The sequence below is a fragment of the Rhipicephalus microplus genome, chromosome 10, assembly GCF_043290135.1.
Source record: "Rhipicephalus microplus isolate Deutch F79 chromosome 10, USDA_Rmic, whole genome shotgun sequence".
Classification (NCBI taxonomy): Eukaryota; Metazoa; Arthropoda; class Arachnida; order Ixodida; family Ixodidae; genus Rhipicephalus; species Rhipicephalus microplus.
This window is the reverse complement of record NC_134709.1, coordinates 6177618-6204466: the sequence shown is the minus strand read 5'-3', so window position 1 is coordinate 6204466 and position 26849 is coordinate 6177618. Positions and strand designations below refer to the sequence as shown.

Here is a 26849-nt window from a genome sequence, read left to right as displayed (position 1 = left end):
AGGGCTTTTAACTTGTTTAAATATTCGCGCCACTATTTGCACAAGTGCCACGGTAAAGACTTCCGCTTCCGGAGCAAAAGATAAGCACGTGAGGACGTTTGGTTTGGAACACCGGTGCTGATTGGTTCGAAGTGGTGGTGTTGCTCAAGATCACGAAACTAGACTTCAAGATGCGTGAACGAAGTGTTTGCTCAGCGTTAGCTCGTGTGTAAGTGTGCAGTTATCGCCAAGTGACTCTGGCGAGCTTTCTGTGCCGTTGCCGAACACCCGCGAAAGGACATGCCGACGTTATCGAAGCTCAAGGTGGTGGTAACCTCACTGTTTACCAAGCACTTGTTTGTTACGAACGTTGTTCTCGGCACAGGCTTTATGATGATCGGCGACAGCATGCAACAGGGCTATGAAATCTACGCTGGTAAAGAGAAGCAGTTTAACACGAAGAGATCACGTAAGTTCAAGCGAGCGGTGACCGACAAACATCAGTTGCTAGCCATCCGGCGCGACTGCTGCTTTCCATTTAGCCTCACTCGTCTCTGTCCTAGCGCCCGTTGTCGTCTGTTGAGAGAGGATAAAGTGCTGAATTATTTGATAAACTGCATGGTGAGGGTTGCGGTTTTGTACACGCAATCTGTCCAGCGTACAGCGCGCATTACTAAAAGTGGTTGAGTGTAGGCTGTAGCTAGATCGAGGCTGTGTTCTGTTTTTTTATATGCAAATGAATAAAGACAGGTGAAGAAGAAAACCGTAATACTTTACAAATTTTGTATCATCGACGTTTGAATGAAAGGAAAAAAAAATTCACGCAACGCCAAAGGCAACACTACAAGTTCTGGGTAATGAGTAACGACTTCATTATTGCAGTGGGTACGAGCATACGGGAGACAGCTATCGCGCTTCTTTAGCACGCTAGCAGTGTGCAACGTTACTGAGCATGTGAGATATAAGTCGTCAGCAAGTCAGGCGAAGCAAGCTTGAGCGAAAGTCGTCGTTCCTTTTGCAGAGGACATGCTGATTGTCGGTGGTACGTTCGGTGTTTGCGGTCACAAGTGGTACTCGTTTCTGGACCGCAAGTTTCCTGGAAACACTCTACGAATGGTGGGACGCAAACTGCTGTGCGAATTCGCCATCTGTCCTCCGCTTGCCTTCGCCCTTTTCGTCGGCGTGGGTGCTTTGAACAGCAAGCCCTTTCAGCAAAGTGTCGCCGAATTCAAGAAAAACATCGTTCTCTTCTGCATAGTAAGTGGGGCGTTAGGTCTCCCTGACTGACTGACTGACTGACTGACTGACTGCCCGCCCTTCTGCGCTTAATTGATTGTCTTGTTCACTTGTGTGCCATAGTTTTGACCTCATACTTTTTTCTTTTTGACAAATGTTGTCAAGTGCACTGACACCTGATTCCATAAGTATTTCAAAATATATTCATGTTGCCTCCAATTTTGTGCAAATGCACAGTGCAGGTGCAGTTTAGCTTTTAGCACAAGTAGTACTTTTGTTAATCTCTATATATCTGTGTGTAGGTTCCTTTGATTCTGTGTAACTAGATAGTGTGTAAACTTGCAGAAGTATGTAAATGTTATCATGACTGGCAGTGTGAAAAAGTTTGAGCCAAAGTGTTGCGGGAAAGGGCATGCAAGAACTCAAATGATAAAGCATTGACATGCATCACAACTCTTTGTGCTCCTTGTCATCCCGTCCTGTCAAGTTTTTTGAACTGCCTATATATATATTAGCTAACCTGTGTCAATTCTGTAGCAAGGAAGTCTAGGGGTGTAATTATTGATGCTCTTGTTTAGCTTCACTATTTTGAGATCATTATGCTGTCAAACCATGCTATTATTCAGGTTTAAAAAAAAAAAACATATTGAAGAGGGAACTCGAACAGAAAGGCTTGCAGGCATATAGGGGCTTGAGTAGGCCCCGCCACGGTGCTCGAATAAAGGACGCTGATACCAGTGTTTATACAAATACACTTGCAAGAAAGAAAGAAAAAGACCCAATGACGATTAGCATATAGACTGATCATCATTGGGTCTCTTTTTTTTTAATCGTCGATGTCAGCCTCAGAAATCGATTACTTATCTAAGAGAAAATAGAAGTGGTTAACGTGCTTTGTGCAGTAGGAAATAGTGATGTCTTCTAAGCTTGCAAGTTTCACTTTGACTATAGAAGGCAAGTGCGCAACTGTAATCGGGGTTGTTGGTACATTATCGTCAAAAGAATTAGTGCTTTGTGAACACGACACAGAGCCAACATGGACTGGAAATGTCACCAGTAATGTGTGCACAATTTCATTGATTCATTCCATGGATGAGTGTGACGTCCAAAAAGCACCGAATGTCACCATGTGCTGAGCACTGCACCAGCCGGCTTGTTACTAAAGTCAATTCTGTTGAGGAATGTTGGTCTCGGTCATCCTTTGACTGACTCACCGGTAGCTATTGTTTGTCAAGTCATAACAAACAATGCAAGACATGTATAGTGCCCAAGTAAACTGTATTGTGGCTTTATTTTACTAAAGCGACAATGCATTATTTTTTTGTTTGGTACTTGGTGGTATGGTTAATTGAACCCAAATGGCTTCAGTCGGGTCGATATGATATCACTTCCTACGATTCGTTTGTTCATGCAGCATGAGAATAAAACGACTTCACCAAGCTGTTGGCCATTTGACTGAACCTGTGAAACAGGACTTGGGGTAGTTCAGTGGCTGTACAACACTCTGCTTCTTTGTCATTTTGTGGAAGATTTCTGCTGCTGTCTTCATATGCAGAATTTTCAGAATTTCTCAAATGTTTTAAACTAGCATTTTTAGTTTTGTTGCAATACATCTATATGAATATTCCTTTTGTGTTTTTTCAGGCTGACTGGGGTTGCTTTGTTCCAGCCCAGGCCCTGAACTTCTTGTTCTTGCCTCCACGCTACCGTTTCCTTTACGTCTGTGGCCTCACAGTAGTCTACGACATCTTCCTGTCATTCATTCTTCATAGGGTATGAACTTGATTGTTCAAAGTGTCAGGCTTCCATTTTCCTATACTGGCTGAATAAGTAGTGCCGCGATAGCTTTGTAGGTCACTTAAATGTAGTTTCTGTTGTACATTATGACCTAGAAGTTGTTATTCTATTGCCTGAAACCTAGACAGCTTAAGGTGACAAAGTCAGCAAAAGTATTGAAAAAATCTTTTTATTTTTGTGTTATTTGAAATGTGTAGCCTTTTTTGAACTAGAATCAGTCATTTGTTTCTCTTAGTACGATTCTTTCTTTTCAAAAATGACATATTTCAAAACTTGTGCGGTGGCCTGCCAAGCTCTTTCACTTATGTAGCAAGGGATTGCTTGCAGTTCTAGCATTATAGCCATATGGAGAAGTTACAGTTTGTAAGCTGTAGTGCATTTGTCACATTCAAAAAAGATTGGGCTCAGAACTGTGAAAACAAAAGAAAGAAAAGGCATCAAGTTCTTTGTTGGGAAATCTATAGCTGATCGGGGGACGTTTTAGTGGTGTCATCATTGGCAAGCACCAAAACTATTGTCATTGGACAATTAAAAAAAATAGAGCCAGCTTGAAGGACATATGAAAGGCTGTCCGGTCCACATATTTTTACATGGCATCAAAGGACACCAATAAATCTCGCGGCCTTTGCTCCAAAGACGCCAAAACATAGTGTATATTCTACAAAGTCCAGTTGAACGGCGAATCATTCGTTTGTAAAGAACACCTTTCGGCATCTTTTATTGAGGCTGTTAAGACAAATGATCTGAAATTAGCTCATCCAGAATTGCTAAGTGCCTCCATGGGAAAACTCAAAGCCATAATGAGCCGTTGGATTGTCATATGGGAGTGTGCTCCAAAAGAAACGTTTTTCTCGGGCACCAAACACTGTAAATATGCACTCTGGATGCTGTGTTCACTTTGAATGATGGCAATATAGTCCTTGTGCATGTGCTGGACTATTTTGGAATTTCGCCAGGGCACTGCACAGTGCAGGGTCTACGCACCTTTGAACTCCATCGACAGTACTGTGCACACATGGCTGCAGAGCAGATGGCAAATGAGGCTCGCCAGGCAAAACATTTCAACACAAAAAGAAAAAAAAAATTATATTGTTGATTAGTATCTGGCTGGTGGCTCTTGAATGGATGCGTCAATTTGCTGTTATCTCATCGTACTTTTGAAATAATGCAGATTTCCAACTTCAAAGTGCGATTATCTCAAAACGTGATTTTTTTTTACTTATGCTCCTTTATCTCAGCAGCCACTGTACTTAAAATCATATATTTTGGCCAGTATTTAGATAACGTAATATGGAATATGCTGAAGCAGAATTATTGTTGTGTGAGGAAGTGCTTTTCTGCAACACAACATCTAATAGCTATTATCACGATATAGTTAGGTTTTTGAAGAAAAAATTTACAAAAAAATGAGCATGACAATATTCAGTGCTAAATCTGCTTCATCAATAAGAGCAATGGCTCATGATCATAATGATAGTAAAATAATTACTGTAGTTCTTATGGTTATGGAGAAAAAGATACACAAACTTTGCCTAAAATACATGGTGGGTATCTTACCCTTTCCATAATATTATTGAAATACTGCTGTTTTTTCTACTTCTTTTTGGTCCAAATGTAGTTTAAAATCACAGGCATTTTCTAACAGCTGTATTAAATGCACACGTGATATGATACAATGAAAAAGCAAATCAGGGCACTATTGCCATACCAATTTGTCACTTTACTAAAACATAAGGTCCTAAGATTGTGGAACAAAAAAAAATACTGCATAAAAATTGCTCAGATTTTGCTTAGTGTGTCTATCATGAGCTTTTTATTTTGCAGCTTCATTTTTATTTGCTGTATATAGTGAAGTGGCACAAATTTCTGGACCTATGTATTTGTATTCATTGTAACTTTTCTATCCGGTGTTGTTCATAGTTAACGCTTATCCTACATGGAGTCCTGGCCTTGAAATTATCCAGCGACCTTCAGCAGATTGTTTTAGCAGTGTTTTACGCAGGAAAATATTGATCACAACTAAGTTGTATCTTGTTGCATTTCATGCTGCAGGATTATTATTCAGTTTATGCATTGATCATAGTTTATCAATTGATCCATAAGAATTATGTTGTTCAATGAGCTCATGTCTTAATGTTTTTGTCACACCAAGTGATTAAATACGAAGCAGCAGTAGGAACAGTAGAAGTTAACTGTTACAACTAGTTTAAATGTAAACACAACTGAATAAGGAAAAATTTGATAAAAAGAGTAAGTACAATATGCATGTAATGCCTTACCAGATAAGGCACAGGGCTATTTTGGCCATTTTCTCAGTTACTTGTAAACTGCTGAATATATGAAGAAGTATGTTTAAGATCTCACGTCAAGGCACAATGGACTGTTCATTTTATTGTAAAACATCACTCGCTTTCAACTGCAGACTTTAGATGCAGTTCAAAATTTTTCATTTCCCAGGATTCTCATGAAGGTTCTTATGGAGTCAAGAGTTGATGGTATACTGTAAGTAGCCTCTCACCTTCAACCTACTGTTGCCTGTATGATCCACAAATTTCATGTCATGCCGTACAAACAAAAGACTCAATATGGTGACAACACAACTTTATTCAAAAAACACACTATGTACCATTTTGTTCCAGAATGTACAGTTCCACAGTTCCAGTAATCATATTCCACTTGTTTATGATGAAAAGAGATATATGAGAGATATATATATTTATATTGCCATTTTCACTAGCACCAACAGCGCACATAACTTTGTTTGGCCTGCAGACAGAGCAGCCTGAAGGCTGTGAATGTGCTCTTTAATAAAAGTGTCACGTGAAGCTATTGTGCTTAGCACTTTATATTTGTGACCTATACGGTGATGCTAGTTGTATTCTGCACACAATTGTGCACACTTGCTTTGGCAACTCTTTTTTTTTTCAATCTTGTAGGTTTGTTTAACGTAGCAGTCTTTTTGTGACCCTGAAATCCTTTGACATTTTCGTGTTTTTGTCACTGAATTATCCGTTGGTCATGTTGTTATTGCTGTCTATTACGTGCACAGGAAGCTCCATTCTTCCTGCTTTAACCTCACTGACATGCTTTCAATCTTGCAAACGAAAGCAGTGTAAAACGGTTTTACGTCATGGTATGCGCACATTTGGAAAAGGTGGGGTCATTGTGCCACACCAACACAGCAGCAGCGTCAAGCTGTCCAATCAGTGCAAACAGAAAAAAGGCAAGCCTTACATAAGAAGAGGAATGAAACAACACACTCTCAAAAGCCAGACCATCATCTTCAGGAATAGGAGTCTTGCCTGGGCTCTGTACGTTACCACTCGAAGGACTGCCTGTCGTCTTGTACCGAAGACACACACACGAAGAAAAAAAAAAAGCTGTTGGCTAGACAGTGCAGAGTTCTTGTCTTTGCAGGCACTAAGACCTCGATGCGGAGCAAAATGTGTGCCAGGTGAATCATTGTGGCACTAACTCATTGAGTTATCTCATGTCAGCGTCACTAAGGAAGCCATGGCTGAAGACTTGCGATGAATCAATGAGGGGTTTGATGCCACTTCTGTTCAGGCTGTATTGCTGTAAAATGCATAAATTTGTCAGCTTTTGACACAAATGTTTTCTTTCATTTTCATTTAAAATTGCAATGTTGTGATTAGGAAACCTGGCTAGTATTTGTCAACACTTGCAAAGGTACATAGTATTCTGTTTCATAAGCAAAGTTCTTCAATGCATTGTCACCTAAGTCGACAAAACAGTTTAAATGACAGCAATAATGGTCTGTCTTTTTAGACACTTTTGGTTTTTCTAGAATTGACATGATCTATTAATTCTGATCTCTAATTTATAATTTTTGTTTAGCCAGGAATTCTGCCTTGAAATCCTGATTAAAGCATAGGAAATTTAACTTAAAGCCTACGAAAGAGTTTTTTATGCATTGGATGGAGAGTTTAGTCCCAGATGATTCAAATGCTAATTTTTAGTAAATATGATACTAAAGTATTTGTTCAAGAACATTTTATATTTTTGTATGTGCACATGTGAATATGTTTTCCTTTTCCATGAGTTAAGATGAGCAAGCTGCTGAAATTTTCTTTCACAGCTGTCTGTAGGTGTTATAACATTGCACACTTTATGTTGACCTTCAGCGAATGAGAATAGAAAAACTGAGTGCATGATTTCAAGTTCTGAATGCAAGCTTAAGGAAACTATTAACACACATATTTTAAACTGTCCTACATTTTGTTCCAATACTATATGGTAATTCACTGCCAGCTTACTTTCTTGTGACAGAGTGACGGAATTCGGGCACTGAGTATTCAATTAACCTGATTGCGACTGAAAGAAAAGAAAAAAATAAACCTGCCAAAATCACTGAAAATGTTTTTCAACTCTGTTTGTAGAGCTTTTTTTTCTCAATAAAATGTTGTCATTCTTTTCTATTCAATCACATTTCGTTATTTAACTAATTGCACAAAAAAAGATAACATGAAAGTGGCTTCACTGCATGGCAGCACATAAAAATGCTAATAAAATGAAAGCCAGGACACCAATGTCTCAACATTAAAAGGTGTGGCCATTTTGCATCAAGAACACAAACATGATGAATATAGTTTTCTTTGCTTTCGTGTGGGAGCAGTTTTTGTTGATGAGTACGATTGTCATTGGTCATTTTGTTAGGCAATTGCATGATAACCATACTCGTTGAATGTTGTGAAAGTGTTCAGGGGGCCATGGATGCGTTTGCTTCCCATAAGTGGCATCAGTTAGCAGCTTTAATTACTGGGTATTCAGTTAATTAATATAATAATAATTATTAATAATTAGTTACTGGGTATTACTGGATATTCATAATATTAATAACTTTTAATCGGAGTGACGGTTTCAGCTTGTACTTCCCTACACCTGACCCGAGAAAAGGCTTACAGAGTTTTGCTTACAGTACTAAGCGGATTAGGACTTTCTCGCCGAGTCCACCGTAAAACATTCCAGTTGCTTGCCATGTTTCCAGGCCTTAGGTATTCACATTTAAATATCGTTTTTAAGGATCATCACGATCACCAATAGCTCTTAACTAATACAAATGCATTTCTTGACTGAGTAGTGGAGTGTTAAAATCAAACATTTTTGGGGAATCAAGAATCAACATTAATCATGCCCTGGTGAGTGTGCATTCCACCGAATGAAAACTACTTTGGAGACAATGCTAAAAATTAAATATTTGCTCTCATTCATAGTTGCCCATATTTTCATTGCACAATAAAAAAAGATATTTTCCTGCTCCCCTTATAATCTGAAATACATTTTTTATTATACTAGTTGAAAATATACTCAAGAACGGGAAAAGATTGAATTTTCGCAGAAAAGCAGGAAGTGCTTGTTTGCGAAAGGCATGTGACTTTTTTTGGGTGGCTTATTTTGTGATGATTATTGGCTCGTTAGCTCGGTAGCATCTGGCTACTCTGATGATATTGCTACGTCTCTGTCATCCTTTCCCACCCGTAGGCATCTGCACAGAGGGCAGTGGGGTGGGGGCGACCACCCCCCCAAATCACCCGAAAGGGAGGGTGCGAAATCTGCCCCATACGTTGACTTAATAGGGGAGGGGCTGCTCTGATGAAACTTCGCCCCCTCACTCGAACGATGTCTGTATAAACTCACACTGTGTCTATGCCTCTCAGTAGTCGTCGTCATATTTGACCGAGCTCTGATGGGACTGGGCGGAATTGGAGGCGGCACCCTGGCGGTAGAGGTAGGATGGGTTTGCGTCTGATGCTGGTGCCTTGTTGGGAGCTGGGATTATGTAGGTGCGTGTCGGGGGAAAGCCGAAGCCGCTTCCACTGGATCCTCGGCTGGGCTGGGCTCCTCCGAACTGTGCGGGAGCTGCGGCAGGCTGCGGGGGCACGAGTACAAATGAAAATGTTTTGTCAGCAATAGTGGCGGAGATTTCAAACAGCTGCAGCAGAGAATCGCAAATTCTGTTGTTGGTAGTGCTTTCTTTTATGCATCTCACACCGCAATTTCACTCTCACAAAAAAGGCACATATATCAAAGTGGGATATTTCAATTCATCATATCTCTGGTTACTGGGAACCTTTTTATGTGTTCTTGGGTGGCTTTGTGGATATGTGGCTAGTATTAATGTTTACAAATGGATGCACAGATGAGTATCACTGTTAGTTCTAGATGATGTACACATATTTGTACGAAAACTTTAGATGAGCTGGAGAGCATGGCATGATGAGCTGGAGAAGCAGCATCGCTGCTGTCAGTGCAGTGTAGAAACAGTAAAGAAAAGTATTTTAATGGGACATATGGTTAAACAACCCGTGTCACAGAAACTTCTATGTCAGTGGCAGCAGCATTGATTGTGTGTGAAAAATCATGATGTATTCAAGCCAGAGTCAAACCAAGGCATTTTACGCAGCAGTCAAATGTCCTACCACATAGCCATGCCACTGCTTAAAACTGTGTCAGAAAAAAGAAAAGTCCGGCAAATTTGCATCACCAAATCCACACGTGCAGGTGATTCTTCTTTCACAGCATGTTCTTCTTTCACAGAATATCACAGAAGTGACATATACAGCAATCGAATAGGAAGGTGGTAAAAATGGGGCCCAATAATGTTGTCACGATCCAGTCTTGATAGCAAAGCTCAATTGTCCTCTAAGTTGTTGCTGATTCTCTCAGAAAGTGACGTAAACAAATTTGCAGAGGTTACATGGGAAAAATTGCGCCGTGCTGCAAACATTAACATTCATCTTGAAGCTCTGTGGAGGATAAGGCACACACCAGAGGAACAGCACCCGAATTTCGACAGGCGTGCCCTGTGCTCCTGTTTTATTGCTATTCTTTAAAAGTGCGGTTCACTTGACCATGATATTAATTACAAGAATGGCCATTTTCCTCCAAACGGTAAGTAAAAGAGAATTGGGAATGTAGTTTTCTGATTGCTTGTTTGTTTTTGCTTGCCATGTGCACTCATTTATGAAAGCATAGGTTTTTAGTTAACTAAATAAGGTTTTATGGCCCAAAGCAACTGAGGCTATGCTACATTAGCCACAAGGTATTAGACAATGGCCAGTAAAGGTTGCTTAGTTCTAAAATTTATGTAAAAATCTTGAAGGACGCTTCAGCTTCGCCTGCAAGAGAAGAATGTGACAGCGTGATTAGGCACCTTGCGCGTTGCCTTCAATTATGCTGCTAGCAAAGGAACGTTTGTGCGCAAAACATTGACCGTTTCATAGTATTTTACAATGTCCACTCTATGTACAGTTGCTAAGTGCTCATCATGCCATAATTCTTCCTTTTGCTAGTTGGCATAGGACCTACTACCCATCTGCAAGGTGTCACGAGTACTAAATGTGAAAGTTGGGCTATGTGGTGCTTCATGCTTGGATGTAAAAACAGCGCAAAAATACACACAAAGACGGAAAAAGAGACGGCAAGGCGCTGAACTCACAACTAAATTTTATAAGGAACACACACATATATCAGGCAGAGGACCTAGTCACATGGCACACTATGTCGACTGCGCAGCAGAGCAAACAAGGTACAAAAAAAGAATCTTATCGCGATGAAAAGCGACACATATGTAAATAAATATCAAAAAAGGAAACAAAAAAAAGATCACACTGTCAGGCATATTTTTGCAAGTAGGTGTGATTTTTTTCCTTTTCTTTTTTCTTGGGTATTTAGTCATCTGTAGCTTTTCATCGTGATAAGGTTCTTTTTTTGTACTTTGTTTGCTCTGTTGCACAGTCGCTATGGTGTGCCATGTGACTAGGTCTTCTGCCTGATATATGTGTGTGTGTTCCTTGTAATAAAATTTAGTTGCGAGTTCAGCGCCTTGTCGCCTCTTCTTCTGTCTTTGTATTCTTGCACTGTTTTTACATCCAAGCAGTGACGTGCACTTGCATAGCTGCACAAATTGTAATTTGTGGGTAGCTTTAAATCACCCACTCGCGCAATTCACATGCTTTGATGTGATGCAATTATAGGATTCTGTCGCAGATACGTCAAGGAGACTTCTTCCACTGCTACATGACGTTCATATAGTGTTTTTTTCTAAAGCAGTTTCAAGCAATCACATGACTATTTGCGACCTGTTTGCCTGTATTTGCAACCTGGGTTCGACTCTCAGTTTGAACCAAAAGTTTTCATTATTTTATTTGCATCTTTCTCTACTCTTTTTCACAGACAAGAGGATTTTTCTCAGTTTGAACCAAAAGTTTTCGTTATTTTATTTGCATCTTTCTCTACTCTTTTTCACAGACAAGAGGATTTTTATCTGCATCTTTCTTGATTTTTTTGTCACAGACAAGATTATTTTGGCTCACAATAAACGATGCCAACACCGGCACTGACGGGGGAATTTCTGCAAAATGTGGTCTTTACCGTCATCACATTAAAAACACGATTTCCCTTAAGTAGTATAACTTGTTTGTGGATGGAAGCTCTCTGTACCTGGGAGCTGTACTGTGGAGGTGACTGTGGCTGGAACTGCTGGGGCTGGAACTGGGCGGGGGGTCCACGAGGGGCTGCCTGTCCACGGAAGGGCTGCCTGGCGGGGGGGGCTTGTGGCTGGGGCTCAAACTGGGCCTGCTGAGGGGGTGCCTGTGCACGGGGGGCCTGGCCAGCAGCGGGCACTGTGAAGGGGTCACCCAGCACATATCCCTCGGGGTAGTAGCGCTGGGCGTATTGCACGGTGTTGTTGGGGCCACGGGTTTCCAACTCCTGTTTTTTTTTCACGAGAGAGAACACGAGGGTGAGAGAATGAGACCTTCATTCATTCATGCATTTATTCATTCATTTAGTGTCTATTCATATAAAAAAAGACTGCCTAGGTTGAAAGTGTAAAGGAAGATTAGCTCTGCCTGACTAGGTCGTTCACTACGTATGGTACTTGGTGCTTATAGGGCACATTTCTTGCAACTGCAATGTTCTGGCTAGTGCACACTGTAAATAACTGGCATAGAACGTTCATAGTGTTTTTTTTTTAAATAAAAGGCAGAAAGCAGGGTTAAGCAGGACAAAGGTGCTGTTCTTTCTTTTGTTTTGCTATATTGGTTTGTGCTGAAAATACACTGTGGATTCACATCAGCTAGCCTGCCAATGCATTGTGGGCAACGTTCACAACCAGCTGTAACTTTCTATGCGTCTTTTGCCCTAGTTTCATGTGACAGACATGCATGCAAATGTTCTGGCCTCCCTATCTGAAAAGTTTCGCTGCACGAGATCCTGTAAGAAAAAAAAAGTCTTCTGGGGTTTGAGTACCATAACTGTGGCGTGAATAGGAGATAATCTGTTATGAGGGACTCAAATTATTTTTGACTGGCTGGGACTTCTGACTTGTGCTTGTATTTACAAGGCTGTTCATGCATTTCGCCACACATTGAAGTGTAGCTACTGTGGTCAACATCAAACCTGTCTGCTAGGCAGCTCAATGGCGTAAAGCTGCAGCCATGGGTGCAAGAAAATTTCAAACAAAACAGCATAAATTTTTTTTGGCTGTATTCTCCTATACTCGAGAACAACTTCTCTTAACAGCACTGTGGAAGCTACAAAACTAAAGTGCATGCCCTGCTACTGCACCAGAAAGTAGTACTTAAGTTTACCGATTATTTTTTTAATGGCCTTGCTAAAATAAATACTGCTGTATTTATTCTGAGACTAATGTAGTTGAGGGTAGTCGTTAATAGAACAAAATTACTGTTGACTTTGCAAGAATGCCTTTTTTTCTTTTTTCCATTTCTGAGACAGCACCATCTTTCAGCATGCCTGTTTTCCAAAATATGCGTGGTGTCTGTGACATAGTGGGCCAGTGTGCGGCCACAAGCGTGCTGTCTATAATGTATTTGTGATATGACACTAAGATGTACACTGAGCAGTTGAGGTGTCTCTCCCATTCACATTTCTCGTGTGCATGTTTTTCTCTGAATGTGTTGGCGATATGGACAATTCCTAAATCAGCTCAGGCTGACGTACTATTTGTGTAGCAACACGAATGTGCTGAAGCCTTCTCTTTCATAGCCTTTACCCCAATGTCAAGATGTCACTAAGTATAGCAAAAGGCAAAGCTATGAAAGTGCCTTGTTGGCCTTTTGAGAGGGACCATGCAATTTTCTAGAGAAAGTTCACTACAACTTCAGCTCCTGTTATCATTCTACCTCGAGAATGAAAGAAATTGTGTGATAAATTTTCGCACTTGCTGCAAAATACAAGCAAGGTTTGCATGATGCTTACTCAGGCTCATAGCTCTTTCCTATTTTGCAGGCCTTGGTCAACTTGGACAACAACCATATGGCAATACAGCATCGATATCACCCTTGCGAATTACTACGGCGCGTAGGGTTTTTAAGCTGACATTTTTCTTCCTGACGACTCTAGGGGCTCCACATTTTCTTTCTGTGTGCTTAGCATACAGAAATCAACATCATTAATGTAGTGCCTCAGAGTTTAGTGTTGCAGACGGTTCGAAGATGGATACATCAACAGTGAATTTCCACTGCTGTGCAAGCTAATAATTGCACTTTTGAACACTCTTCATTGCGAGAATAGCATCTGATATTTGTCTTATGTTTCTTAAAATATTTTTAATTCAGAAGTTAATAAAAATGTACACTGAAAAATTAATTTTTTTTTTGTTTTTGGCTCAAGTGTAGAATTGATGGCTTGGTGTTGCAACAGCACTGATACAGTACCAATTGTTCCCTGTAAAAGCCTGCATCATTTATAGAGATATGCATTGTGTGAATAGTTGGTTTCATTTCTTTCACCCTGTAGCTTCACACCTGTTGAAAGCAGCGGTGTTGTGATGATTATTCTTAAAGAGTCTTCTAGGAGTGCTTCCGCAGCCATTTGCCGATTGATTGAAAAAAATGACATATATACAGTTTCCAATGCAACACAGACTATGAGAGACACCATAAAAGAACCTTTGTATTAGTAATGACTTCATATTATTTTAATTGCTGGTACAATTGCATTTCTGCATTTAATCTTGCTGCACTTTCGTTGGGAGTCGAACTCGTAACCTGCTGCTCAGCAGCTATATGGTATAACCACTCAGCTACTAGTTAAATAGGCTCTACTGTTAACTTCGAAACAGTCAACTCTGGTAAGTGAACACAGGTAAACAAAAAAAGGTTACTGGTAACGAATGTTGCACATTCTTAAAAGCGCTGTACTAGGGCCTATAGAAACTCCCAGGTTTGTCGTGTACGAGAGCACTCGCCTTATGCAGGTAGTCGTTGACGAAGAAGAACTTCTCGGCCGTGTTGCAAATGTCCTGGCTGGCAGGCACGCAGTTCAGGTGCACCTGGTGGAACACTGTTCCCTCAGGGCACATCCACGAGTGCTTGGCGCCACCGACGCAGTAGTGAAACACCTGGCAGTTGACCGAGTTGTCCGCGTAATAGCCGTCCGTCTTGCTTGAGCAGGTGAACGTAGACTTCTCGAGCAGAAGCGTTAGGGGGTTGGGCTTCTCCTCCTCCTCCTCTTCGCTCTGGGACTGCAAAGTTCAAAAACGGGAAAGGAATTGCAGAACGGCGGCTTTGCCCCAAAGTATGACATATTGCAGAGAAGCACGCTCGTCAGGCGACTTTGACAGATGGCAAGCTACCATATCGAAGGTCGGAGTTGCGTTCAGTTACACTTTTTGGATGTACCGGTGCAAAATAAGTGCGGCAGGGATCAATTATGTGAGACTGTGCTTCTCTTCGCTCCGGATATTCTTCCGGGATATTTGGTTGCAGTGCTACAAGGTATGTTGGGGATCAGTGACCTGCTGTAAGCGTTTGTTGCCAATCTCTTTTGTTATTAGCGGGTGTAGCAAACGACATCTTCAAACAATATAAATGGCTCTTTTGTAAGTTGTTATTTATATATCTATATACTGTGCAACAGTGGTAGAATGCGCATTTGATAAGAGAGGTCATTCATCCTGGCTGCACCTTTCGGTATGAAATTGGCTATGTTCAAGGCGCTTTATGGTAGATCGGATTTGTTTCTGCAGATTAGATGACTTGATCAAACAAAAAATTGAATGTTTATTGCTGTATTATTCGCTCGCTCACTGAAGAGATTTAAATTGCCAGTTATGTAGTGGTGTTCCGTCCTGTCGTTGATTTTGGTTTCTTACTGCGCAAAGTCGGTGAGCACATAAAAGAATCGCGAGAAGAGTGCTTCTATATGCGATTTTCAGAAGCTTTCTGCTTCTACGATTACGCGATAGGGGTATGTGTGCAGTCCGCGCGAATATCTGAAAGTAAGTGAATCGCCTAATCACTTCACTAAAAGTGCTATTGATGGTTTGTCTAGGACGTTGCATCGCTGGTGTCGATTGGTAGCAGATCGTTCTTGCACTAATTTTGAATTTATCATGCAATAAAATATCTTTGCACGGGAAGGAATATATATATATAAATCGCCTCGTATCAGCATGTTTCTGCAAATGTCGTCGAAAGACGATAGTCTTGCGTCTGGAGAGAGTGAACAAAACGTTTGTTTGATGTTATGCGCGAGAAAATGGGTGAATGGTATTCTGGAGGCGCTGCGTTAGAGTGCCTCGAGCGTGCAGTGGGGGCGTACGAGCGCATCAAGTCACGTCACACGTGATACATCTGGACGCTATCTGAACGTTATCTTGGAAAACGAAACGTGTGGACAAACAGGCAAATCTACTGACAGACAGCCAGGGATTGATTTGTGGGATTTAACGTCCCAAAACCACTTCAATAATACTCGTTGTTGGGCTAGTTGGTGCATTGCTTCAGATGAAAAACTTCCGGCCAATAAAATAACGCACACAGGAAACGAAGAAGGAGACAGGAAAGAGGCCAGACTACCAACTGTTTATTCACATATGCGTGGCTCAAGTATATATACTCATACGGTCACATGGTGAAGCTAAGTGCTCTTTAAAAAATAACCAAAAATTGCCCAAAGTAATAAACTGACTCATAATCATTCAAAGCTTTCTTCGCTCTACTAATCGCTACAGATTACAAACAAGATTCTAGGAACGTGTTTTCCTTCCTGCGCAGTGTCACGGAGCTATCGCTGCAGCATGCTTCACCACTCTTTGCAATATGAAAAGCTTCCAAAATTTCCCGTGCCAATTTTTCATGGCTTTTGCCTAAAATCTTGATTTCGTTCAGCAGTGGCTTACAATTGCACTGTTTACAATGAAGGGCTAGATTGGAGCCTGTGCCTTTCTCAAGTGATTTGAAATGTTCCCAGGCCCTAAAATTCACACAACGCCCTGTTTGGCCTATGTATAACATCCCGCACGTCAATGGAATTGCATACACCACGCCAACAACACACTTCACAAAAACCTTCCCATGCTTCGCCTCACACTGAAACTTCTTCTTTTTCCCGATGCGTGCACACAAACCACCCAATTTCCTTGGTGCGGAAAATACCACGGACACTCCAAACCTGAACGCCACTTTTTTCAAGCCATGCGCTACACGGTGCGTATAGGGCAACACCTGTGGTATCCTCTGCTCTGGACCTGTCTGTTTGGTTTTCTTTTTTCCTTTCATTTTTTGTAGTAACGTTTCAGCAACAGCTGACAAAACAGAACTGGGAAAGCCAGCGTTTTTTAGTCTCTCTATCTGGGCGGTGAAGCTCGTCTCAAGCATGTGCTCACATGACTTTGTCAGGGCAGATTCAAGGCAAAGAGAACCGATGGCCCTCTTTACCGTTTTAGAGTGTGAAGAGTTATACGGTAACAGCTCTTTCTTTGCTCTTGGCGAATACATCCAACACACGTTTCCATCACAACATCTAATGTTTATGTCTAAAAATTGGAGGCTATTGTTCAGCGGCACCTCATGCGTAAAACTCAGGCCTTTCCCTAGGTTTTTAAAGTAGCATAATACGCTTTGTACGGTGTTGTCATAAGTCAGATTAAAATCAGCTGCTAAAACTACCAAAAAGTCATCCACGTATCTAAAAATTTGCAGGACAGTGCCTTTGTCAAACGTGGATTCTAAATCCCGGTCAATAGAAGATAAAAAAATATTACACAGCACAGGGGCAACGCAAGATCCAATGCATATCCCTTTCTTTTGAACAAACAAGCCTGAGTCAAAGGAAACAACCGTCGCCCGAAGGTAAAACTCGAGGAGCGACATAAACTTGTCCACACTAATGCCCACAGAATTTTGAAATGCAACAGTTCCATTACACTCAATGCACTCTCGGACAGACTTAAACAGCTCTGTATGCGGTACAGAGTAGAACAAATCCTCGACATCAATAGAAAATAAAAAACCTATTTCCTTCTGCTTCTTTTTTAGAAAAGCAATGACATCTGTCGAATTCTTTGTTAAGAATGGGTCCCGCAACTCGAGCCCCCGCAAGTGGTCAAATAAAAAAGAGCTAACTTGTTGTAACCAAGTACCGCGTTCACTGACGATACACCTGAATGGCATGTGTGGCTTGTGTGTCTTCACCACGAAGAATACGTCCAGAGTTCCTTTCTTGCATTTCCTGATGTCACTGGCTAACCTAGGAAGCTGCATCCCGTTGCACATAGCTATCGCTTTAGTCTTCACTCTGCAAGTTTTGCTGCTCACCTGTACAAAGTTCTTCGATAAAGCTTCAGTGGCCTTTTCCTTGTACATTGTCGCAGACATCACCACGAATCCGCCTTCTTTATCTCCTTGTAGTAGTCGAAGGTTGTTCCTTTCAAAGTAGGAGACGACATGCCGTGTGCTGTCTTTTGGTAGAAGGTCCCTTTTCCGCGCAGTTTTCATGATGCTATCAACACCGTCCAACAGACACCGCTCACTGTCATCTCCAGCTTTATAAGCCAACTTCCTGTTTAACGCGAGTAGATCGTGCGCTTGGATCGTAGGCGGCACGCTGTACTTCGGGCCTTTCTGCAAAACGGCAGCAACACCCTCGGGAACAGACGCTCCGTCCAGGAGAACAAGACTGCAAGGTTTCGTGGTCGCCTTTCTAGCCTTCCTCGGCAAGAACGGAAGGATTCCTTGCCACAGGAACTCGGTGTTCTGTGTTGCTATTCGCCTGAAGGTCCTCATTTTTTCTTCAACAATCCATGTCGCGTCGCTAGCACAGCACAGTGGTTTGTGTGCACGCATCGGGAAAAAGAAGAAGTTTCAGTGTGAGGCGAAGCATGGGAAGGTTTTTGTGAAGTGTGTTGTTGGCGTGGTGTATGCAATTCCATTGACGTGCGGGATGTTATACATAGGCCAAACAGGGCGTTGTGTGAATTTTAGGGCCTGGGAACATTTCAAATCACTTGAGAAAGGCACAGGCTCCAATCTAGCCCTTCATTGTAAACAGTGCAATTGTAAGCCACTGCTGAACGAAATCAAGATTTTAGGCAAAAGCCATGAAAAATTGGCACGGGAAATTTTGGAAGCTTTTCATATTGCAAAGAGTGGTGAAGCATGCTGCAGCGATAGCTCCGTGACACTGCGCAGGAAGGAAAACACGTTCCTAGAATCTTGTTTGTAATCTGTAGCGATTAGTAGAGCGAAGAAAGCTTTGAATGATTATGAGTCAGTTTATTACTTTGGGCAATTTTTGGTTATTTTTTAAAGAGCACTTAGCTTCACCATGTGACCGTATGAGTATATATACTTGAGCCACGCATATGTGAATAAACAGTTGGTAGTCTGGCCTCTTTCCTGTCTCCTTCTTCGTTTCCTGTGTGCGTTATTTTATTGGCCGGAAGTTTTTCATCTGAAGCAATGCACCAACTAGCCCAACAACGAGTATTATTGAAATATCTTTCTCATACAGTGGGCCCTTTTCAATGTTCCTATCTTCAGGGTGCTCAAGTACACGTCCTCATCGGTCAAATTGCCACAGCTATATGCCGTGCAAGGTGTTACTCCTATTACCTACGAAATGGTCTGGTGCCACCAGAAATCGTGGCCTTTTTCGGAATGGCTACACCGTCTAGTGGACACGTTAAGCGTATCTGCCGGATCATGAAGTCTGAATTATGGAGGCAGGTTAGACTACTCTACGATTGGATTCGGGTGCTGTGCTGTGCTAGCGACGCGACATGGATTGTTGAAGAAAAAATGAGGACCTTCAGGCGAATAGCAACACAGAACACCGAGTTCCTGTGGCAAGGAATCCTTCCGTTCTTGCCGAGGAAGGCTAGAAAGGCGACCACGAAACCTTGCAGTCTTGTTCTCCTGGACGGAGCGTCTGTTCCCGAGGGTGTTGCTGCCGTTTTGCAGAAAGGCCCGAAGTACAGCGTGCCGCCTACGATCCAAGCGCACGATCTACTCGCGTTAAACAGGAAGTTGGCTTATAAAGCTGGAGATGACAGTGAGCGGTGTCTGTTGGACGGTGTTGATAGCATCATGAAAACTGCGCGGAAAAGGGACCTTCTACCAAAAGACAGCACACGGCATGTCGTCTCCTACTTTGAAAGGAACAACCTTCGACTACTACAAGGAGATAAAGAAGGCAGATTCGTGGTGATGTCTGCGACAATGTACAAGGAAAAGGCCACTGAAGCTTTATCGAAGAACTTTGTACAGGTGAGCAGCAAAACTTGCAGAGTGAAGACTAAAGCGATAGCTATGTGCAACGGGATGCAGCTTCCTAGGTTAGCCAGTGACATCAGGAAATGCAAGAAAGGAACTCTGGACGTATTCTTCGTGGTGAAGACACACAAGCCACACATGCCATTCAGGTGTATCGTCAGTGAACGCGGTACTTGGTTACAACAAGTTAGCTCTTTTTTATTTGACCACTTGCGGGGGCTCGAGTTGCGGGACCCATTCTTAACAAAGAATTCGACAGATGTCATTGCTTTTCTAAAAAAGAAGCAGAAGGAAATAGGTTTTTTATTTTCTATTGATGTCGAGGATTTGTTCTACTCTGTACCGCATACAGAGCTGTTTAAGTCTGTCCGAGAGTGCATTGAGTGTAATGGAACTGTTGCATTTCAAAATTCTGTGGGCATTAGTGTGGACAAGTTTATGTCGCTCCTCGAGTTTTACCTTCGGGCGACGGTTGTTTCCTTTGACTCAGGCTTGTTTGTTCAAAAGAAAGGGATATGCATTGGATCTTGCGTTGCCCCTGTGCTGTGTAATATTTTTTTATCTTCCATTGACCGGGATTTAGAATCCACGTTTGACAAAGGCACTGTCCTGCAAATTTTTAGATACGTGGATGACTTTTTGGTAGTTTTAGCAGCTGATTTTAATCTGACTTATGACAACACCGTACAAAGCGTATTATGCTACTTTAAAAACCTAGGGAAAGGCCTGAGTTTTACGCATGAGGTGCCGCTGAACAATAGCCTCCAATTTTTAGACATAAACATTAGATGTTGTGATGGAAACGTGTGTTGGATGTATTCGCCAAGAGCAAAGAAAGAGCTGTTACCGTATAACTCTTCACACTCTAAAACGGTAAAGAGGGCCATCGGTTCTCTTTGCCTTGAATCTGCCCTGACAAAGTCATGTGAGCACATGCTTGAGACGAGCTTCACCGCCCAGATAGAGAGACTAAAAAACGCTGGCTTTCCCAGTTCTGTTTTGTCAGCTGTTGCTGAAACGTTACTACAAAAAATGAAAGGAAAAAAGAAAACCAAACAGACAGGTCCAGAGCAGAGGATACCACAGGTGTTGCCCTATACGCACCGTGTAGCGCATGGCTTGAAAAAAGTGGCGTTCAGGTTTGGAGTGTCCGTGGTATTTTCCGCACCAAGGAAATTGGGTGGTTTGTGTGCACGCATCGGGAAAAAGAAGAAGTTTCAGTGTGAGGCGAAGCATGGGAAGGTTTTTGTGAAGTGTGTTGTTGGCGTGGTGTATGCAATTCCATTGACGTGCGGGATGTTATACATAGGCCAAACAGGGCGTTGTGTGAATTTTAGGGCCTGGGAACATTTCAAATCACTTGAGAAAGGCACAGGCTCCAATCTAGCCCTTCATTGTAAACAGTGCAATTGTAAGCCACTGCTGAACGAAATCAAGATTTTAGGCAAAAGCCATGAAAAATTGGCACGGGAAATTTTGGAAGCTTTTCATATTGCAAAGAGTGGTGAAGCATGCTGCAGCGATAGCTCCGTGACACTGCGCAGGAAGGAAAACACGTTCCTAGAATCTTGTTTGTAATCTGTAGCGATTAGTAGAGCGAAGAAAGCTTTGAATGATTATGAGTCAGTTTATTACTTTGGGCAATTTTTGGTTATTTTTTAAAGAGCACTTAGCTTCACCATGTGACCGTATGAGTATATATACTTGAGCCACGCATATGTGAATAAACAGTTGGTAGTCTGGCCTCTTTCCTGTCTCCTTCTTCGTTTCCTGTGTGCGTTATTTTATTGGCCGGAAGTTTTTCATCTGAACCAAAACCACTATATGATTATGAGAGACGCCGTAATAGAGGGCTCCGGAAATTTCGACCACCTGGGGTTCTTTAACGTGCACCCAAATCTAAGTGGACAGACAGCCAGACCATTTTTTTTTTTGCGTCGAAGGTTCCTAAGAAAGTCTATCGTCTTAAAAAAAAAACAGCCGGATACATCGAGGTTTAGATGAATTAAACCATCTGCGAAGAAAATTTGTCTTCATACGGCTTCATTTTTTAGTGCACGCTTGCGTACTATCACTTTGTCACGTGATCACGTGACAATGTCACGGGAAAAGTGTAATTTTTTTTAGCTCAAAGTTGACCTGACGGAAAACAGATTCGCCCTATATTTCTGGCCTGATCTTTGATTTGTGAGAACAAGGCATGAATGGCTTCACAATAAATATTGGCCGCGAGGGCCTCCGCTAGAGAGGCCAGCGCAGCGATCGTTTTGACGTCACAGATGGGATGCGTAGTTGTGGAATACGGCAGCTTTGATTTCGCGACACCGCTTGCATCGTCCCCCATGGCTGCACCGGCTCTTAGTCGCGATTTTACGATGCAAATTAGGCACGACCGGGGGCACCGATTCGTGGTTTACTTGCCCGTATGATCAGGTCTTATCGCTTCTTTAAGCATTGAGCTTCAAAACAAAGAGAAGCACGCAAGGTGTCCACAGCAAAAGCGCAGGAAATGCGTTGTTTTAGCAGACAACACAACCCGGCATCCTATGAGCCACGGTATGTCCTCGAGGCCATATTTAATTACACTTAAATTGTGAATAATTACTATAGTGCACATAAGTTAGCATATTATCACATCCTTTTTTATGCAATGAAATATCGAGTGCCTTGAAGTAATTATGTGTCCATTTGACGTATTTACTGACAATTCTTCATATGTGGCACCTGAAAAAGTTCATAAAGTTACACACACACAAACACACACACACACACACACATGCATATATTAGATTAAACACCATAATTTTCTAATTTTCTGTAATGTGTAATTTTTCTGTTATATAACCTCCATTATTTCTAAAGATTTATACAATTTATAAAAGCACTCAATTCTTGGCCAATCCCCCACAGTGGTTATGCGCTACAGTTATGGTTAATAGGTGAACAAGAACAAGTTCTTAGTCAATCTCCAGGGTGGGTAAGAGTCGTGCGTGAGGGAAGAACAACAACAACGGAGCACGCTACGGGAGCGAACGATGCTTGGCGTGTACCTGCTGTCCTCCCTGCTGCGACTGTTGCGTGGGCCTGGCGAGCCCGCCGCCGAAGGACTGCACCGTGGCCCTACCCCGCGGTGCCGGCTGTCCCTGGAAGCCGGACGGGTCGTACGGCTGCTGCGGCGCAGCCTGCACCTGCGGCCTGAAGGACTGCGCCTGGGCCTGCTGAGGCTGGTAGGCTTCGTAGCCAGCAGGTCCTCGGTTCGCCGCCGCACCGCCGCTGGGCTGGTAATGGGCCTGTCGCGCCGTCTGGAACGATCACAAACACGAATGTGACATCATCATGAGCACTGCAATACATGAGAGCTCTAGGAGGCCTATGCGAGTAAGAAAATGCGTGGATGTGTCAGTGATCCGTCGGTGCTACTTGCTGTCTGTGAAGACTATAGTATCTAGAAGCTAGATTGTGGCAGTTGAAGCGTTCACGGGACCGTCTTTTCGCCTTTTATCTCATGCTGTTTTTTATATGCGAAGCATCTCTTTGACTCACATGTGTAACGTCGTCCGTACGTCCGTGTGAGCGCGCCGTAACGCGTTCCCTTCGCCGCAAGTGTTGGAGCCGTGCCAAGTAGGTCGAATCGCAGCTGCGCGTTGACGTCACTCTCCCCTCGCACGATTTTCTCACAGGTGCGTGCTGACGTCATTCTCTCCCTCACCCGCAGCATGCTCGCCGTAGCGCCTGCAGCTGCCGGCTCCTCCGCCCGCTCGCAACACACTTCTCTCTTCACCCTCTCCACTACCCGCAACGCTCAATCGCACATCGAGTGGGAACACTCTCGGCTAGTCTATCTGCGATGGAACATACACGAAACCCAACCCGCCTCCCGTGTCTCTGCGTTTCAAACAAACGTTTACTCGAGTAAACGCTTCACCGAGTTTCGCTTCAAACGTTCTTCCAGCACCCGCGTCGACGCCCGTTTCAACCGGGTGAAGGGCGCGCGCACCGCTGCTGCTTCGCATCACATCAGGGTTCCTTTCGGGGAGATGGTCCATAACTTTTTTTCATGCTCACTGTATATATCTTCGACTCAATAAAGGCGGAGGTGCTGTCTACCCCTTTCTCTGTATACTCTTGTATCAGCGCGGTTAAACCATTAAGAAATGAATGAATGGGGAGGAGAGCCTTTTTTATAGCTAATTTAGGCACACTCCGCCGAATTCAAACTAACACTCCTCATCGCTTCAAAGGCGAGAAGGTTGACCCAATGTGAAAACTAAATAGTGCGACACAAGTCTAGCGAAGCAAAGTAACATCCTCTGCGGGATTGCGGCCTCCTGCCCGCTCCCCCAAACACGACTCGGAAGAAGCTTATGCGGTCTTTCGAAAAAAAAAAAAGCTACGAAACGCAATCTTTCCCTAGGCAAAAGAAATCGCCGCTGACAAGAGATCATCTGCAAATGCCTTGTATGTATCTTTAATAAAGTTGTCTCCTCCTTCTCCTCTGATAGTTGCTGTTGCTAACGGGCTTTGCGCTCCGTGCTCGTTACCTTTGCTGAAATATATGTTTCAATGGAGGTCAAGATTTAGAGACTTGATTACTGTGCGACCCCATTACTGTGGGCGAAATTTCCGGAGCCCTCCACTACGGCGTCTGTCATGATCATATCGTGGTTATGGGACGTAAGACACAGATGTTAATATTATAAAAGAGTTTATAATGGACTTTGAAAAACCGCCCCTCCAACTTTTTTTGCGACTGTGCTGCTTGTGCAGCGGAGACCTCGTATTATTATTATTATTATTATTATTATTATTATTATTATTATTATTATTATTATTATTATTATTATTATTATTATTATTATTATTATTATTATTATTGTTGTTGTTGTTGTTGTTGTTGTTGTTGTTGTTGTTGTTGTTGTTGTTGTTGAAATATTTGGATGCTCTAGAGCCCGACTTTTTTTTTTTACTTTGATCCAGATTGTATGCAGATGGTAGCCCTACAATAGAAATACAGCGACGAGCACTTCTGGAAAAGGAGCAGCGAGTATACTTTTAAAAATTGCGGAAAACGGTGAGTTAAACAAGAAACTCCTTTAGTTAACGAACTGGTTTCTTGTTTGCTTGTTTTCGGTGCTGAGTCCAATATGGCGCCACTGGAAGTCACTCGTAAAATAGTCTATAGTCGCCATCGGCCATTAGCTAATCTCGTGACATATATACTTGTAAACGCGACTCCCATCTACTCATCACCAGCGTTACTACTTTGAGCCTTATCTGGATCCACGTTTATACTCGCGTCTACCCACGCCTATTCTCCAAATCTGTATCGTTCACACATCATTTCAATATTTATTGATAATAGGTATGTATTCAGTAGGGAAGTGCGTTGAACTACCTCCTCTCCCAACTCTCTCTTCCGGGGGAATCTTCGATAAATATACTTTGTAATATCTCTCAAGAAAAAATACCCTTGCTGATTTGAAACTACTAATATACTACTTCGTATTAGAAGGTACTATATCAAACAGCGCCAAGAAGAGGCCAATTACGTGAGATTTTGGTGTTAAAGAGCATTGACACCATAGTTGATGAAGCTAACTCTAGACTAACTCATGAGTCTGCTCATGAGTCGACTAACTCGGACTCACTCAGACTTAGATCGAGCCGTGAGTCTGAGTGAGGTAGTGTGAGTAATATTCTGGTGAGTTTGAGTCCGAGTGAGTCCTTAGCGCTGAATATATTTCACGAGTAAGTCTGGGTGAGCTGAACTATTTTTGTCCGGCCTGTGGACGCCCGAGAGAGTGTTAATAATGTTAGATTTACAAACTGGTCCAAAGTACCGTCCCTTTCCTGTCGGATTAGGGATTCGATGACAGGTTCTTTGCTCACCCTAGATGCAGACGCGGCGGCGATAGCCACGAATACTGTGACTGCCAGAATCGTGGTCCTCATGGTGAACCTGCAACGAGACGAACGAAAAAAAAAAGTTTTAGTGCGTTGGTTCGGAAAGCGTCAACAGTGAATGCGATTTTCAGACACTGTAGGTGCACCTAAGCCGGGTTGTTTATGCAAGTTCAAAGTTTATTTAGCAGGAGATTCGCCTCACAGAACTTCACATAGAATGTTTGAAATTTTTTTCGCCATTTAAACATGACATATGTGCATGATTAAAAAAAACAATTTTGGTACCCAACAAATTTGTTGAAGGGTCGCTAGCGAAGCTATCACTACAAGAAGAATACGTCTACATCAGCTGTTTATTGATTGTAATGAGATCAAAGGAAAGTGTCTCAAATGAACGAAACAAACAAATACAGTACTAAGGAAAATGTCACACAAGTTACAAATTTTTGTTCTGCAATACTTAATACCAAAACATGTCATACGAGGGGAAAAAATTGAGACTGCAAGCAAATATGAGCTGTGTTATACATTGTCAAAAAATGGATCTTTAGCATCCTCGGAATAGATTCGGATGCGGTGACAAAAAAATACCGTACATTGTATAGTTGGCTTTATGTATCTATCAGTGTACGTGAACAAAAGAAGCAGAATCGATCGAGGAGCATGTTATAATAAACTACCACGATGAATAAAGCAGGAAGTGGCGGTGTTAATTTCTTCTAGGGACATTTCGCGCCTCTGTCGCGCACGAGTTTTGAGCACGAACACGGCGCTGAAAGCCAGCATTGAAGAGGCAGACCTCTTCCTACAAAAAAAAATCAAAAAAATCGCTGTATTGATTTATAGCGAGTACGGTCGTGTTGACCCGTCGTCGACAGAGAATTGTACATTACTAAAATTGATGTTACCAATTTTTGTACTTATTATGGTAAATGGCTATAATTGGACATCATCATCATTATCATCGTCATCAGCCTGACTACGTCCACTGCAGGACAAAGACCTCTTCCATGTTCCGCCAGTTAACTTGGTCCTAGGCTCGCTGCTGCCAATTTATACCCGCAAGCTTCTTAATCTCATCTGCCCACCTAACCTTCTGTCTCCCCCCTAACCCGCTTGCCTTCTCTGAGAATCCAGTTAGATGGACATACCCCTTCACATGTCAAGTTGAAAAAACAGGCGGTGAGTTCCCTTCAACAAGAGACCGCACTTGGGATCGGTTCTGTGGGGATTTTGTTTACGTACCGTTGTCCCAGGCGCGCTTGATGTATGGTGCAGGACGCGCGTGCGCAAGAGCTTGAAAGAGCTACGTTTGAGACTTGAACTCCAGAGCGGGCGATGAAAAATTCAACAAGCTTATACACGGCGCTACGACGACTGGCTACGTTTCTT

The 26849-nt window shown here is 42.4% G+C and overlaps 2 protein-coding genes across 2 annotated transcripts; one reads left to right on the top strand and one right to left on the bottom strand.

The window, feature by feature from the left end:
* The first annotated feature begins 83 nt into the window (after positions 1-83).
* On the top strand, positions 84-13644 carry LOC119181360 (mpv17-like protein 2). The gene is made up of 5 exons (XM_075874932.1): positions 84-448; positions 1001-1236; positions 2860-2988; positions 5470-5514; positions 13285-13644. The coding sequence occupies exons 1-4, from the start codon at positions 280-282 to the stop codon at positions 5503-5505; spliced, it is 570 nt and encodes a 189-aa protein (XP_075731047.1). The 5' UTR covers positions 84-279; the 3' UTR covers positions 5506-5514; positions 13285-13644.
* Positions 5597-26849, bottom strand: LOC119181906 (uncharacterized). Its single transcript, XM_075874930.1, has 7 exons — positions 26703-26849; positions 25443-25512; positions 22604-22855; positions 14246-14521; positions 11476-11745; positions 8671-8902; positions 5597-6588 (listed from the first exon to the last, which is right to left on the bottom strand). Exons 2-6 carry the CDS (start codon positions 25503-25505, stop codon positions 8687-8689), a joined length of 1077 nt encoding a protein of 358 aa, XP_075731045.1. The 5' UTR covers positions 25506-25512; positions 26703-26849; the 3' UTR covers positions 5597-6588; positions 8671-8686.

Excerpts from the sequence above, each read along its gene's own strand:
- LOC119181360 (XM_075874932.1), top strand. The coding sequence starts at position 280 with ATGCCGACGTTATCGAAGCTCAAGGTGGTGGTAACCTCACTGTTTACC. Across the intron at positions 1,237-2,859 it reads ACATCGTTCTCTTCTGCATA|GCTGACTGGGGTTGCTTTGT; the intron begins GTAAGTGGGGCG and ends GTGTTTTTTCAG. Across the intron at positions 2,989-5,469 it reads TGTCATTCATTCTTCATAGG|GATTCTCATGAAGGTTCTTA; the intron begins GTATGAACTTGA and ends TTCATTTCCCAG.
- LOC119181906 (XM_075874930.1), bottom strand. The coding sequence starts at position 25,505 with ATGAGGACCACGATTCTGGCAGTCACAGTATTCGTGGCTATCGCCGCC. Across the intron at positions 11,746-14,245 it reads TCAACGACTACCTGCATAAG|GAGTTGGAAACCCGTGGCCC; the intron begins GCGAGTGCTCTC and ends AAAAAAAAACAG. Across the intron at positions 8,903-11,475 it reads CTCCACAGTACAGCTCCCAG|CCTGCCGCAGCTCCCGCACA; the intron begins GTACAGAGAGCT and ends GTGCCCCCGCAG.